The sequence below is a fragment of the Styela clava genome, chromosome 1 (genome assembly GCF_964204865.1).
Source record: "Styela clava chromosome 1, kaStyClav1.hap1.2, whole genome shotgun sequence".
In the NCBI taxonomy this organism is placed as follows: domain Eukaryota; kingdom Metazoa; phylum Chordata; class Ascidiacea; order Stolidobranchia; family Styelidae; genus Styela; species Styela clava.
Window position 1 is genome coordinate 11,974,154 of NC_135250.1, and position 17,011 is coordinate 11,991,164.

At 34.6% G+C, this 17,011-nt stretch overlaps 1 protein-coding gene across 5 annotated transcripts in view; it reads right to left on the minus strand.

The window, feature by feature from the left end:
* Positions 1 to 17,011, minus strand: part of LOC120344003 (microtubule-associated serine/threonine-protein kinase 3-like) — a 74,142-nt gene that overhangs the window by 4,087 nt on the left and 53,044 nt on the right. For 4 of the 5 annotated variants that reach the window (XM_039413079.2, XM_039413094.2, XM_039413101.2 and 1 more), the window contains 15 exons: positions 10,292 to 10,386; positions 8,723 to 8,955; positions 8,223 to 8,322; positions 7,529 to 7,707; positions 6,565 to 6,744; positions 6,379 to 6,477; positions 5,964 to 6,247; positions 5,550 to 5,646; positions 4,738 to 4,988; positions 3,996 to 4,273; positions 3,071 to 3,186; positions 2,559 to 2,667; positions 2,109 to 2,218; positions 1,970 to 2,034; positions 427 to 1,771 (listed from right to left, as the gene is read on the minus strand). In XM_039413079.2, the coding sequence (XP_039269013.2) occupies positions 427 to 1,771; positions 1,970 to 2,034; positions 2,109 to 2,218; positions 2,559 to 2,667; positions 3,071 to 3,186; positions 3,996 to 4,273; positions 4,738 to 4,988; positions 5,550 to 5,646; positions 5,964 to 6,247; positions 6,379 to 6,477; positions 6,565 to 6,744; positions 7,529 to 7,707; positions 8,223 to 8,322; positions 8,723 to 8,955; positions 10,292 to 10,386 (3,541 nt within the window). The remainder of the gene's footprint in view (positions 1 to 426; positions 1,772 to 1,969; positions 2,035 to 2,108; positions 2,219 to 2,558; positions 2,668 to 3,070; positions 3,187 to 3,995; positions 4,274 to 4,737; positions 4,989 to 5,549; positions 5,647 to 5,963; positions 6,248 to 6,378; positions 6,478 to 6,564; positions 6,745 to 7,528; positions 7,708 to 8,222; positions 8,323 to 8,722; positions 8,956 to 10,291; positions 10,387 to 17,011) is intronic. The other variant, XM_039413087.2, reaches the window with a different exon arrangement.

The window sequence follows — 17,011 nt, forward strand, 5'->3', positions numbered from 1 at the left end:
GAAGTATGTGCACCAAGATGGCGCACAACCTGAACCCATAACCTGCTACCCATAGAATGTTCAGGTTGTGTGCCATCTTGGTGCACATACTTCTGGAGGTCCAAAAATTCTTGATTTGAATAAGGACTATGGAGTTGAAAACTTCAATTCCGACATTAGAAAAATTGATTCTAATTCTGGATTGAAAAACAGATTTTGATTACGATAAGTTTGTCAAGTCCAATGGACAATTGGAAAAACTAATACATTTGAGTTTTTGCTGAAAGTTTTGACTTATTTCACTACCATTGAAAGTATGCAATTCGACTCTGACCTCAGACTCTGAGGAGTTTGATCAAACAACCCAGGCTTGACTCCAGTCTGATTCCACAGCGCTGATTCAAATGCAATTTAAACTAAATAAAATTGCATAGAAATTTTATATACCTGTAATGATGAGGAGCTCGATGACTTCATGAAACGTTTCAATGATCGAGATCTCTTCAAATCACCACTTAAATGTCGATGTTTCAGATCAGGAATATTACTTAACATAACATGTCTACTTAGTGGTTCTTCAGCTTGAGAACCGTGAGGTGTCCCTGGACTCAGTACTGACATATCAGGGCTTGTATTTCCACTACTATTACTACTTGCGGGACTCGACCTGGAGCTATGCGCAGGTATAAAAGACGATTGGTCCATGATACCTCGCTCTGCTAGCATTTTAGCGCCCGCACCAGGTTGAGATGGTGTCTTGACTGAGTTCACGATGTGATGAGGCATTGACCCAGGAGTGGATGATGATGACAGTCGCCGATATCTGTGCTTATGATGGTGATGGTGAGGATGAGTAGCAGGGGTGTGTAAACGCTGAGTAGGATTGTTCTGTAAGATTTGAGTGGGTGAAACATTCGATAACGCGAGTGGTGAGGGTGTGTTAATGGAATGAGATCGCTCATCTATGGTGCTGGAAACTGATCGAGAAAGGGCTTGCTTCGTGAAAATTGGGCCTACCGGCGTCAGTAATCCTTGACTGTGGGCTGGCTTTGTGAGAGTTTTCCCTGATTTGTTTGGAGTACATTCATTCACCACGAGAGGGCTATCTGCAGACATACTTCGTGATTTCTTGATGCTGCTTAGTGAACCCATTTCTGGTGATTTAGGGCCACCGATATGACCAAGCAGAGAATTACGTGGCAAGGATGGTGGTGTGATATCAGACAAGGTTTGACATAGTTTTCTGTGACCTGGAATTTCAATTTTCGTTTCTATTTTTGATGGCAGGGGCGTGTTTGCCTTCATTTGATCCTCCACCAAAATTTTAGTACCAGAATCGGCCCGTGAACATGGAAGCGGGCTATTGCCACCACTTTCAACTGAACTTTCCGAACTTGTACTGCGATGAAAAGGTGGAAGTGGCGATTTAGAATCAGAAGCCTCACTCCCAGAGCTGCTTATACTCGACGTTCTATCATTCTTTTTATTCAGTTCTGTGATATCATCATTTCCAATAGAATTGATGACATCATCACCAATTTTATTATCTTCTTTTGTAGATTTGTCAGACTTCGCAACCTCAACTTTTACTTCACTTTCTGTTGCAGAAAGACATTCACTTTCAGACTCGCCAGAGATGAAAAACTTTGGAACGTCGCTAACACGAGAACTGGATACGGAAACACCCGATAGCGGTGGAGATTCACATTCGAGTGCAGAGATAGATGATCTTGCAGTGAGTGGTGGAGAAGCATCACTGTCGTTCGATGACTCTTGTGAGGTACGACGATGTCTGTACGAAGAAATATAACATTAAGTTGTTAATATGGCTCAGAAGTTGGCACACCTCGCTGCTAAGCGCCATGGTTTGGTAACTATATTAGAGGTTAAAGTTGGGCATATGATTAAGCTGCCTTAATCGCTTCTTTTTCCCTTGGAATAAATATGAAATTCCAATCCTATCCATAGTATATTGCAGAACAAAACTTACGCATTTGATAGTAAATGAAACTTTGTTTTATCATCGTTCAATGATTTCCTCGGAGTCTGGAACGTCTGAAAAAAAATAACAAAAAAATTAAGCTTGCATCATACCGAATCAGAAAAAAGCAACAAGACTAAATACACACTTGTGAATATCTTTTTGTGCTAGATGTGAAATTTGCAAGTTGAATGATTTCTTCGTCCGCTGTCTCGTCATCGGAATTTCCAATATCATGACAATATCGCTCACTACGATCTAAAACAGTTTGTTTGTAAAGTCAAAATTGTAGCATGTTATAGTTTTATCAAGGCAACTGAAGTACAAATTTGAATATATCAATATTGTTTCAATGATACTTTATGATGTATTTTAATAAAATTTACACTTGTGTGAAATCATCATTGGACAATCTTACCACACAGACACCCATACCTAACGATATGCAAGAAGCTAATTTTAGTTGGAAGGATTGAAATCATTCCAGTTTGAAATTGTCTACCCATTTTTATTACATCCTTTGTAAGATGGGAGCATGGCAATCCCTTATAACAAATTATTTCGTTTATAAAACTCAAAATTTTGCAAACGAACTTACTGTCAAAATAGCTTGTGTCTTCATCATCGTCTAAAGATGGAATAAATTGAGCTTTCTGTCTCAAAAGACTTGTCCAATCCAAGTTTATAAAAAAATTATGTTCTTTCACCTACAAAAAATACAAAAATTCATTACATTTTAACCATCCGCCATAGTGATACAAGAGTAAATATTGAGAAAATATATTGATGCTTTTTTGCAATTAACAATATTAGCATAATCAGTGTAAAAATTAATATAACTAATTGAATAACACAAAGTTTCACTCCTTTCATCAGTTACAATCACAGGTGACTATTTGAAGAAACTTAATGAGTGATTCCACTCAAAGTTGAAAAGTCATTCTCTCATAGTTGAGTTTAATAGCCATATAATAAAGGAGATATACTAGATATACTAAGCATAACTTTGTTAAATGTCTTTACACGCCTACTATCTTCACTTCACAAACTTATACAAAAAATCATGAAACTATGAAGATTTGTGCAAATAAGAATATAATAATTTTATACCTCTAATGCGCCTTGTGTTCCGAGTCGTCTTTCAGGCTCACGATCTAGTAATTGTGAAATTAAATCAACGACATCTTCTGGCAGGCATTCATCACCCTCAGGCCAAACAATCTCCTCTGTAAAAAAAATGTTCAATTTATATATTTATATAGTTTTCTCCATAGTGTACGAATTTAAAAACACATAATATGCTATGATGTGTTAGTCAAGATTCTTGCTGCACAATTACACAAATGTGGATTATGCAATAAGATTCTGGAATTATAATATAGTATATTATCTTTATTTCTGCTACAACATCTTTGCATTATATTCATATGGATCCACTAGCGTGAAGATATAGAATAGAGAGTTGGTCTGGTGCAGTGGTCAGCAAACTTTGGGTTCTACTAGGTCAAATATACACATTTCCGGTAGCGTGAAGCCGCATTATCTGCTGCCTACAAACAATCGCCACATTAAACTTCAAATTATGATGTGCCCGCAACTTTTATTTCTGTGTTAATTACAACTAACGGTTGGCCCGTCAGGCTGATTATTACAAAACAAACGTCATACAACAGTCATTGTTATGACATATGTCCGTGCGCAGATAATAATGAATTTATAAGAAACTTTTGTTTGTTCTATATTCCGTCTATGCATTAAAAGTGAAGTCGTTCGAAAGCCACAAAAATTAATTACGGACGCATCAGAGCCATAGGCCGCAGTTAACCGGCCACTGGTCTAGCGTAAGCCCAACTCATAATTGTACTATAATATGGTGCAAATTACATCACAAGAAGTATTTACAATTGAGTGAGAATCGCACTGAACGATAATAATTACCAATGGTGATTGTCTGATAACTATCGAAGATATTAAAATATCAATAAAGTGCTTTGAGGAAGCGTTCAAATACAAGAAATAAAAAGTAATATCCTACCACTTATAACTTGAGTGAACAGCTCATCTGGAGTATCTCCGAAAAATGGCACGCAACCGACTACAAATTCATATAGGCATATTCCTGCTGACCACCAATCGACTGGAGGTCCATATCCTTGATGCATGATTACTTCAGGGGCAATGTATTCCGGTGTGCCACGGATTTGACGATCCATGAACACGGTTTCGTATGTATTAGTAGTCAAAGACATCAAGCCAACTTTTGAAAGTCCAAAATCAGTAAGTTTAATGTGTCCCATGGAGGTAATTAGTAAGCTAAAATGGAAATGTAATATGATTAGATGTTTGGCTGGGTCATGTGATAGGGATAACTACACTGCATTCAATGTTCATTGTAACTTTTAAGATCAGGATATGACCTAAGTTACGATGGATACAACAGACCCAGTAGGAAAGATATTCGAGTACTGTATCACAAACACGACGATCATTGAGTATGCTTTATCAATATTTTCCTTTATACGCATTTGCTCTGAACAATGCACTGTACAAGCAGTCAACCTTTCTGGTTCGGCACTGCCTGTCCAATTTATTACACCCTGGGTGAGATGGTGGGCATGGGGTTCGTACCCGAAAATTGCTTAATGCTTTAACCATTAGACTGCTACAGCCACTAATGTTCTGAAATGACAATTTTTTGCTTTCCCATAATTACACATAGTAATCATATTATAATCTCATGATAATATATAGAATGTATATAAATGGAAATCACTTACTTGTCAGGCTTTAGGTCTCGATGGACCACACCATAGTTATGTAGATATTCCAGAGCCATTATAGTTTCAGCAAAGTACATTTGAGCCAACTCAATGGGAAGGGGTCCGATATTTTTAATAAGTGTTGACACATCTCCTCCCTCTACATATTCCATCACCATACACAAGTGACGTTTAGTTTGAAAAGAACAATACATTGTTACAACAAAAGGATTTTCTACGAATGTTAGAATGTCCCGTTCTGCGAATACCTGTAGAAAAGTATGAAATGATGTTAAATTGTGTGTGGCAGCACAAAGTATGGAAAGTAATTGACTAGGCAGGGTATTCAAAAGAACTTTGATGTGCTTCATTCAACTGACTTTGGCCATATAAAGGTGTATTGAATGAATTGAAAGAATCTTAATGAACACTGAATAAATCACAACAAACCTGGTTAAGATATATTGAGAACTGACTTCATAAATTATTGAACACCCTGTATTTAAATGTTACTATATTCTTGCAACTAGTCATAAATGGATGCAATGGATGCATGCAATGGACATCACTCGGAAAAACTGGAGCTATATCTTAGTGGTTTTTAACCTTTTTACATTAATCCACAGACAGAAAACATAAAATTATTTGGATAAGCTAAGCTGGTACAATACATTCAATCAATAAATTTAGGTATGTACATTCATGAATTCAATGTATCTACTAATTACACAAAAACATGAATTATTGTAGCCCATATAAATTGAATGTTCTAAGCCCAATTTTTCTTCATTTAACACTATCAAAATTCAAACTTTGAAACCAAATCAAACCTGTTCAATCTGGTTTCGTAAAGCCAAGTTTTGTTTGTTAATTTTCTTCATTGCAAATCTTTGTTTAGTTTCTTTATGACGCACAAGATACACCGCTCTGTAAAAAATAACAATAATTCCAATATAAATTGTGCAATGTGATTTTGAATAGGTTTTTATATGAGCTCGTGGTTTAGTGGTTTAAAGCGTCAGAATTAATTTTGATAGCATCAAGTAAAATCTTGGGTTCAATTGCCATTACCACCTCAACCGAGGAGTTATAATTTGGGTATTTAATACGAACTGTAAAAATTTCGGTCCTTTCAAAATATAGCTCATTACTTGTCACTGAGTGTGAGCGTGCAAAGCCTGAGTGTGCAGAGCCTTGTTAAGAGCAAAAGGCATATAAATTAGCATCATGGGCCCTCAACTTACCCATATGCTCCATTGCTGATTAACTTGCTAATTACAAAGTCATCTTCAGACACAATCATTCGATCTCGATTTTGATCTCGGCCTTTTCCCTCTGCATCGCTCTCACTCTCACTCGAAGATGATTTATGTTTTGACAGAGATTTCATTTCTTCAACAGGATCTTTGTTAAGACCAAGTTGTTGGACGATATATCTTGGAATGTCTGTTTCTATACAATGCTTTCCTTCTTTCGCCACAAATTCCGCAGATTCCAATAGCAAATAAAATTCCTCTGGATTGAATTCCTGAAATTTGAGGTAAATTTTTGCCAATATTAGATAGAGATATAAAAATAATTGAATAAACAATTCTCCTCATTAAGGGAAACTTTTGATAAAAGTTGTGAGGTTTTGATATTCTTAGAGCAGATACTTACCAAGCATTCGAGAAGTCTAGCTGGACGAGCAACAATCATCAAAAGTTTTCGAATTAATTTCACAATACTTCCTCCTCCATTCGTCGATTTTTCCTGAGCCTGTTGAAAAGAATTAATTAGGATTTATTAATTAATTACCCATTTAATGATTTAAATTAAATATTCAGTTTAAAATAAATAACATACATCGACCATCAACATTTCAAGTTTTTCTGATAGCTCATAAAAATAATTTGCAGTGATGAGGCCATCTTGCGATTTTCCGAGGCATGCACGAGCCATTTCATATACTTGGTGGTGCACGAAACTCCAAGTTGCATCTGCAACAGGTTTTTGCTGGTCCGATGAGCACGAATCGATGAAATCCTTTAATAAAAAGATAAGCAATGGTCGATTTGTCACTAAATGGCGTGAAATTATTCAAAATTAGCGTGAAAGCTGGGGTAAAGGGAAAATTGGAAAACTATTTTTAATCAATTAACCAAACATTAAACACAAATAAATTATAATTCTACAAATATAAACTGGTTGAATTTGAATAACATCAACTCAAGCATAGTCCATGAGAATGACATTTTCCATGTATAAGTAATATTGCCAAGATAAAATTCTTGTTCAAAATAAGTAAAGAGATGTTCACAGAATAATCGAATTGATGAAAACCAAATGAATTTCTAACAATTTGAATATTTCAAATTAGAAAGAGATTTTCTTCCAAAGATCTAATAAAGCTAGTTCGAATGTAACACAGCATAACAAAAGGTTTTTATCATGTGGGAGAATTTCATAAAAGGAAATCAATTTGCACATAAGGCAGTTTTTGAATGAACCTTAAGATCACAAAAATGAAATTGATTTTGCGATATAAATTAAAGTGCAAAAAGATTGAAAAAAGTTGAATTTTTTCACAAGATGATGAGAATTTTAAAATGTTTGGTAAACTAACACATTAACCATGAACCATAATGTATTTTATGTGCCAATACCAAATTCAACGATCCAATAATACAACAACCGAATGTGCAATATATTTTATAGGCTTTAGTTTATAAATAATAATAAAGTAAGGAGGTACAAAACTTTCATGTGTGTGAAAAGACTTAATAAAAATTCACCATCAATTCCCTAAAAAAGATATTATAAAACATACTTTCAATTTTTCTTCCATTTCAGCTTTGGCGTTTGGAAATCTTTCTCTGTATACATTATTCATCATAATCACTTCAGAATCAACTGCAGGAGACATCATCCTTCCTGGGCTTAGACTGCGAGATCGGGGTCGATAGGGGCTCCGTCGACCTTCACAGAATTGATATCGTGTCAGATATTCTATTACAATAAGATACCAAACAAATATGTATAACAATAGTGTAATTAAATATAAGGCATATATGTCTAATGAAGCATTTTTCTAGGTTGACTGATCGCTCAAAAATATTGAAATATACCATTCTTGCAAAATCGAGGGCTTTAACCTAAAAGGGCAAAACTCAAAAAAGTTGCTACATTTTACTTTCCATTGTGCAGTGTATATGGATAAAAATATAATATAATACCAGCTTACTTATTTACTTACTTAATATAATACCTATTTCTTTTAAAACTTTCAAATAAATTTTTCTTAAAATTTCAACATCAACTCTTTTTTTTTAAACCCAGGAATGTCAAATAAATAGGCAGTTGAAATTGTAAAGTTAATAAAATCACAAACAAACAAAATAATTTCACAACTTCCATTAGAACAAGGCTTTGTAAAATTTGCAATTCGGTGACCACTAGAAATGAAGGATCTCACAAAATAGTTCTGGGTATGTTATTAAATTAAATCAAGACCAAGACAATACCTGATTCATCTTCATTTATACTTTCATTTGAATGGAATTGATTTGATAAAAAGTGGATATCCTCTTGAGTAGGTTGATATGGCAGTTGGTGCAGTCCTTCCTATAATATATAACAACACATTGCTTATATCTCATATTTATAATTATAGATGTACAGGGTGATCCCAGAAAAAAAAACAGAACCCAGGCCACTTAGATCATATTCTGAAGATAACATTACTGAAACTTCTGGATAAATCAATACACAAAACAAGTTTCTTCATATGGAAGTAATTGAAAAATTTACGGGTGCTGTTTTTGGGGCACCCTGTAGGTATGCTTGTCCAACTACCATATATATATGGATAAATCAATACACAAAACAAGTTTCTTCATATGGAAGTAATTGAAAAATTTACGGGTGCTGTTTTTGGGGCACCCTATAGGTATGCTTGTCCAACTACCATATATATATTTTGTGACAAGATTTGGTAACAACTATTGCTAACAAGGGTACCAACCTGAGAAGAACAGGCAGAAGAAGACAATGTTGAAGATGGTGTATTTGTGCCGTAACCACTTGATGGTAGGGATGCCACTGACCATCGCCTTCCTTCCAATACAGATACAGCAGGAGCGCCAGAAGATCGTGTTTTTACCATGGAACTTTGTATTATTCCAGCAGCAGAGTTGAATGAAAAATGAGCTGCATTATTTGGTGAAACGTTCCGAGGACTGTCCATCGGGCTGCATACTGTGAAAAATATCAATTTACACATTAAAGTTACGTAGGTTATCAGTTTAGTAGTTTTATTATGCACTAGTACAGTATCTTTTCTTTTGAACAAAAACTATTCAAAATAGAATAAATTGAATTGCAAGAAGATAACGGTATTTCAATTCCTAGCATAGTTCCATTTCTGGTTTAAAATTAATTTCAATTCAATTCTAAAGAAGGCAGTTTTGGATAAAGAACATCATTGCCACAATTTTTTATTTTCTAATCCTTAGCCAAATTGGTATCCATATTAAGAATAAATGGAGAAATTGTCTCAAAAACATGGATCAAATTATAAAATTCACAAGAGACATATTAAAGATAGGAAAAATCAATAAGTTTTATATTTTATCATGCTCGGTAGCTCGTTCATGAAATCATCAAATCAAATCATCACATGGAAATATTTCTGTTTGGTGACTGAACAAATAAAACCACCCTCTACCAAAAATAATATACTTATGTAATACTCCGCAACGAAATACTATTACATATTCATTCAATTTGGATGATCAAGCAACCAATGTCAATTGTCAAATTTCATATTGATCAATATAAAACCATTTAAAAATATATATTCATTCCCATTAGTGCATAATGGTTTCCAGTTTATTAAATCATTTGCAAGAATAGAAACTGATAATGAAATCCCATGATAATTTAATTATAAAAATTTTTATTTCTCATAATTCCATGACCAATGTCGGATTAAATGTAAGGAGAATGATTATTATGAGCGTTCTTGCAGCTCTACTCTAAACAAGCCTCTGTGTAATTGGAAAGACAACAAATTCATTTTTTTTATAAACGCCTATTCATGTCTTTCGTTCGGAACAAGGCCCTATACAAGTAGCCATTGATAACCCACGATATGTACCTAAGAGGCAAATATTATTTGGAAGAGTCAGGAACTTTTTGGTTCAGTACTGCCTAGTGGCTACGCAATTTATTACACCCTGGGTAGGGGCCATAGAATTCAACATGGAAAGTCTTACGCTTTGACCACTTTATCCTGTTTTACACGGTAACAAATATTTTAGATATTATAATAAATTAAATTGGTACTCCCGTAGTATGTGAACCAAGATGGCGGAAACGGAACGTAAGATGTGTACCAGGTTAGGGTTAGGCCATAATTCCAGGTACAAATACTACGACAGTCACTTGGCTAGTCCCCGGACTCGTATTAGGACTAAAATAAGGAAAGTTTGAATAGAATTATGGCCTAACCCTAACCTGGTACACATACCACTGGAGTACCAGTAAATTTCCCTATGTATCGAGATATTTAGTAGAATCCTAGAAATTGTACCTTGAGCGGATAGTCCTGGTGAATGGGGCCTGGGTAATGTGGGTGAAGTGCTTGAAAGCCCAATGAGACTGCGACGGTTTGATGAATTTCTTGTCCTGTTAAAAATAAGAATATGAATTGAGATTTTATTTGGTAAAAATTTTCATTTGTGAATCATTGCATAACAATATATAGCATAATGCAGTGAGATCTGTAAATAATTTAATTTCATCCATGGTAAATTGAGTCTATTAAGAAAACCTTTTTCCTGAGTTTAGGTAATCAATATCACATATCTTCCATTTTAAAATTAAAGTGTTCAAATTGGCCTATTTCCTGATTTTGCCTCAGAAAATATTTATTTAGAATATGTAAATTATAAATTAACTGCATAAGTTGGATTATGAAATACATAAATTGCTAGATGCAAAAAAAATGAAAAACTATCGTAAAATGAATTTGAATATAACAGAATAAAAGCTTATGTAAGGTATCAATATCACACTACATTACATTATCTCAATCTGATTAGTCACTTTGATTTCTTAGATAATGATTTAATAAAATGATAATATTGTCAAGACGGGAAGCAAGACATGGATATCTGAAATATCAGATCCCCATATTATGAAAATTTAATTATAAGGTGAAAAAAACAGAACTATAGCGTCCATGAATTTCTTAATTAAAAAATTATTTAACACTTCTGTAGTCCACTGAACTTATATGTTTGTGTATGATTGTACCAAAAAGTTTCAGTAATCTAGGATGCTTTTCTCAAAAGTTAAGTTCATCCAGAATATGTTCCAAATGACCCGGATTATGTTTCTATTTGAGTCACCCTGTATCTGTGTATTAATTACAACCAAATGCAATGTAACATGATTCAAATGTCATTTAATTACACAGGAAACTTTCACAATTCATATCCCATACCATCTGCAAATTTATAAAATTCAGAAAAGAATTCTCAATTTTGTCTAAACACAGCGATACATCCAAAAAAGCAAAAGTAATGAATAATAGAAAGCCATACCAGACTATAATTAATCTTTAACTTTAATTCAATCAAGTATGAGCTATAGATAATCCATACTAATCAGGTACAATTTATCTAAGGCCAATGCTTGAATGAAGACAACTGAGACAATTTTACACTATTTGGAAAACTCATTCATAATACATTTGTGACTACTCTGTTACTGTGGCAACAGAAGAGCTTTAATGCATTACATAGAGTCAAATGTCATTCTCAAGTCTCAATTTTAAAAATTAATCCCCCCCTAACCCATTCAAGGTTAAGTAATATGTCTGCCAAAGAATATTCTGTTTTATCATAGTAACAACACATCTGTGCTTTTATTAGTTGTGACAAAATCAATTTAGAAAGGCCCCTATAGCATAGTTAAAATGCCAATCTAAATTGACAGCAATAGATTTCTTAAACTGACTGATTACTGTTCAATATATACTTCTAAATGATGTAAATTTGCGTGTAAATCGTGATTGATGTGGAGTGTTTTCAATATGCATTCTAGATAAATAATATAAATTTTCATGCAAATGATGATTTCTTTAATGGTAACACAAGGATAGGATTCATATTTATCCACGGGGCTGGGGGAGGGAAAACCATTTGGAAAAACACAGCCTTTCGTCTGGTTACTAACGGCAGGCATAGTTGTAACCAACCAACAAACGGTTACATGAACCACCATCGGATGACAAGGAATCCTCTCACATGATTTTCCCCCACTGAATTTGAACCGCTGCTGGACAAACAGAGGTACGATGGTAAGCGTATTTCAAACGCTTAGCATGATGCACCAACTGCCAACTGAAAAAAATGGCAAGCCACATTCTTTTGTTTAAAACTATCACAGATCACTTTGAATACAGGGAAACATTATGATCACATTATAATTTCCAAGCCCTACATTTTTTGTGATAATCCACTACGGAAAGCATTCAGTTCCATTTATGCAATTGAATTCAAATTGAAGAGGATCATGATAATTTCAAGCCACTTCAAAAATAAATTTCAAGGCAGCCATGTTTAGAGCAACAAATATTTCGGGCAGTTCAGTAAATTTAAGTTCGTAAAATTTTTTCTAGACCCAATATATGTTACTCTAGCAGTAGCATTAATGAAGCGTTAGGCAAAATCATACATAAACAATAATTCAAGTGTTAAAAAAATTTTCCTCATTTTTGAAAAAGTATTTAATAAGAAATTTATGGGTGCTGTTTTTCGGGTCACCCCATAGCATTCTCTAACATAACACTGGTTGCTTTACTCCTTGTTTGAAGTAAATTATCAAAAAAACTATCACAAAATATCATATATCACATAAAAAAGAAACATGTTGCCCATCTGGGAAGAACAGTCTATCTAAGCTAAGGACTGAAAGTATAAAATTCCTATATATAACAGAAAGAATACTTACTCTGTCTCTGGGGAAGATGAGTGAAGGTTTAGAAATTTTATTAAATGGTATTTCATTTTGAATTTTCAGAAATTCTACTTAATCCATCCAAAAAAGGTTTATAATACTAGCCATCAAACACGCCCTGCTTTTACATATAAAATTGTCATCAGTCCTTTTTCAACCACAATGGAACATTTTCATGCTATCATAAAGCACTCAACAGGCAATAATTAAATAAAATTCCTCTGCTTAAAAAGGAGTTACAACAAAAATATTATTTCCATATTACAAAATAAGATTAATTACTTTTGTTGGCATTATATTAGTTGGATTATTCAATAAACAGTGCTTTAATCAGAGTATACTCAAACATACAAAACTACTCTGCCCCAAGGAACAAATTGAAAGCAAGTATTTGTAATATTAATATCTATCTAATTTATATGTTAGAATATTTCTGGATAGAAAACATGGGAATTAAATTGATACCTGTATTCTGTAACTATATTCATGGTTTGCCTAAAAATTCATTACAAAAAAGAGGCCAACAGAAGAAAATTTAGAATAATCTAGACTGAAAAATTTCACCAAAATCAGAACTAAATGAAGAAGAGACATATTTTATACTGAAGTTATCTAGCCAAGAGCGAACTAGTTAAGTAGCCTACATAAGAAAATATAGTTAAAAGTATCAACTAACATCACTATCTATATATATATATATATATATATTAATGTACTATCACCTAACACACACTTTCTTGGCAACCAACAAAACAGATTTTTATAGAAATCCGCACTGATGGGTCGTAAAGAAGCTTGCGCACGTTCGTTATATTGCCTTGACCGCATTTTAAAGGAGTGCCCATAAACAATTAATAAAAGCCTTTGAAACGCGTTGCGATTTTAGCACACTTTGGTAAAATGTACACCATGCTTTCAAAAGCCTATCCCAGCGGAATGAAAGCACTGATATGCCCTTCGGTTTTCGATTATACGCTTCATAATGGGTCTATTGTGTTTATGCGAGGCAAGACCGTTTTGCCGTGGGCGCAAACGACGTTGAAAAGGCCTAGAAAATCAATCAATAATATCCGTGAAACACGAGCGTGCTGAGAGAACTTGTGATTTATCGAGTGGCCTGTCCAAATTTGATAATAAACTACCAACTCAAAGAGTATAGCTACCGATCAAGAAGTTCTCATATTAAACCAATTCAGAATTCATAAATCTTTTGAGAATTTTAAAACACCAGAACTACCTAACATCATGCGCACAAATCCTGCTAATAACACGACGGCCTAAAATATGGGTCATAGTGCCCGAACGCAATTGATTTATAATATCGAAGAAATAGTCAAATTACAGTCGGAGAGGCTGAAACATAAGCACTAAAACTTTTAAATAATGTATGCGGAATAAATCTCACACAAATTCACAGCACATAAAATGTTGCAGCGATTGAAAAATTCTATCATAGCGTCGTTGTATCACTAAGGAAAACATGATATCATAAACGCAAATAGTTAAAAATGTTGTCATTAAATTGAAAATTCTGCTACCCACTAATCAGAAAACAGAGTGATGTGGAGAACTGGTAGGTCAACTTCTGACACATTGTTACTAACGACACAACCTGATTAGCGATGATGTAATACATATTTCCCAGTATGTGACTTATATCCGTCTTGAATAAAATAGTTTTATAAAAACGAATAGCGTGAAGTGGTAGCGACAAAACAGGCCCGGTAAGGTTGGCACAGAGCGGATAGCAACAAAAGAAACATCAGTGGAAAAACATGAAAAATGAGGTATGGAAAAAAGGCGTGTTGTGCAATAGTTCTACTTTAAGTGTATATGTTGAAGGTTAGAGGCGTGTTAAACGGAATCCGCTTACCTACACAAAATGTGAGGGTCGTGCAATATTCATCAGTACAATTTATCTTTATCTGTTCTTAACTGCATAAGACAAAAACGACTAGCTTTTTCATTAAAACGCAATGCTTTTAAATACAATTCTACACTGCTATGCTCACATATTTCACCAATTTCTAAAATGCCCAGTCCCAGTGCATATTTCCTTAGAGATGGTGTATCGAAACAGCACGCAACAGGTTACTGCAATGGCTACTCGTCTTACATAAATAGAAGGCAGTTTCCTTGAAATTTCAGGTATTTGACATTTCAACGATTTTACATTTCCGCGTGTGACGTAAGTAATTAGCAATCTGACTCAAAAATTAGATTTTAAAGTTACTCATATGTTTTGCGCAGTAGGCATACAATCAGAATATCCAATTATGAACTTGATAAGAAGACTACTATAGGCAAACAGGATAATAAGACATTCCAATTGATTACACATAGTCTTAAACAATCCTACAACGCGACATAATACTCCGTCCATCCGTTTTCAAATACGTTGTACGTCGCGCCGCATATTTCCTGCCTACTCCACGACCAACGAGCATCAATGTTATTGTCCCTGCAGTAAAATACATTCTTATATTCACGTACGAGGTTATAGGGCGGATTAGCAGTAATAAAAACAACTTTAATGCGATTAAGAACTCAAGAATGGTCAACGAAAATGACTTGGTACAAAATTTGACCACTGACCTTATTTATCCCCACATGACGCATGACATATGTATGACCTGTTAATGAGGGACATGCTGGCAAGAAACACGCTAGTAAAACTAATTTTTGCAAACAAACAAATTTCAGAAAATGCCCCATCACCATATCGGAAAACGTAAAGCGAATGAATTTATTGACGAGTACCCAATAAAATCGATTTCTATCATAGCATTTGCACGTTTCTGCCACTTCCCTCGGATCTTTTGTACGAAGCCCCTGCTAAAAAAACACAACCGCCAACGCTCAAAATAAGAAAATTAGTAATTATCTCGTTAGAGTTTGGGTTATGAATGCAGATTGACTCACGTTTTTGCATTAAAGGGGTGGCCTTTGACAAAAGCAGGGAGCTTTTTGGAGCTCCATCTACAACCGCAATTCCAGAATACGTTAAACTTATCTATCGATAAATCGGGTCGTAAAGAAGCCTACCAGTCAGTTGATTAAAACAGAAACTGGTGCTAGTTAATAATGGAGGCTTGCAACAATAATCAAATTAAACCAGACAGGTGGAATGAAAATGGATGACAAAAATCGATTCAATCGCAAGTCGGGGAATCACACTATCGGCGATTGTGCATGGGGCACTGATTTTACAGCGATATCAACTGTACACCATTTCCATAAAATTTAAATTTGCGAAATAAGATTAATGTTGTATCTGCAGCGGAATTATATGTTTAGTTGCAGGGAATTAGTAAACCGCGCAAACAAAGTACTTGAAATGTAGTCGGCAAACCTGACGATAAAATGAGCCTCCGGCAACTTTTTACAAAAATTTGGCAACATTTACTCGACTTAATTACGGTGAAACCACACCAAAACGTGTTGAAAGTGTTAACCACAAAAAGTATTGCTCAACATTGCGACCATAATTTCAAATGCTAGAACACAGTAAACGAATGCTCACAACAAAATTTCTGGCTACCTTCTAATTTTAACGATGCCGTGTGGATATGTATTATCTTAATCTTACAAATTCTCAAAAACTATGTTGATGTAAATTAAACTGGAACTGAATACCTTCGTAAAATTACAGGCATAGATCGACCTGAACTTGTCAAAGATAAATAAATGGTGGCAATCATGCGCTATTCGACCTGAACTTGTTGCACTATTTAAAAAAAAAAGTACAGTAACAAAACAAGCCTCTGAACTTGTTCACAATTTGAACGGTAATTCCAAAATGCCGAGCAAAGTACATGGCCTAGGCGTCCGCCAATGTTATATCCGGAATCAATAAAAGCTTTGAAAGCCTCTCGAGACCTAACAAGTGACACAACTATACTCAGCCGCACTTGAACCGCATATAAACCTGAATTTTCATGTGCGATTCAATTATGGGGTAAGGTTAGAGAAGAGAGTCTTTTGTCGCCCTCTTGAGACCAACTTAAAACTTCAAAATGCTTGAACAACGTCATATAGTAACCGAGCACTTATGCTAACGTAGAAAACGTAGTTACTGGAATTAATATTACTGAATATATTCGACCGACTGCTAGCATCATCAAGATACATGCTATAAAGTCACGCTGAGTTAATAAGTTACACACGAATGGCACGTAAGAACTTATTAACACCATGTTCTATCAAACTTCTTTGTACAAACTACGATTTCCTAGAAAGCTATCCGTCTTAGTACCGCTTATCTCATTGCAAGGGCGCAAACGTGCTG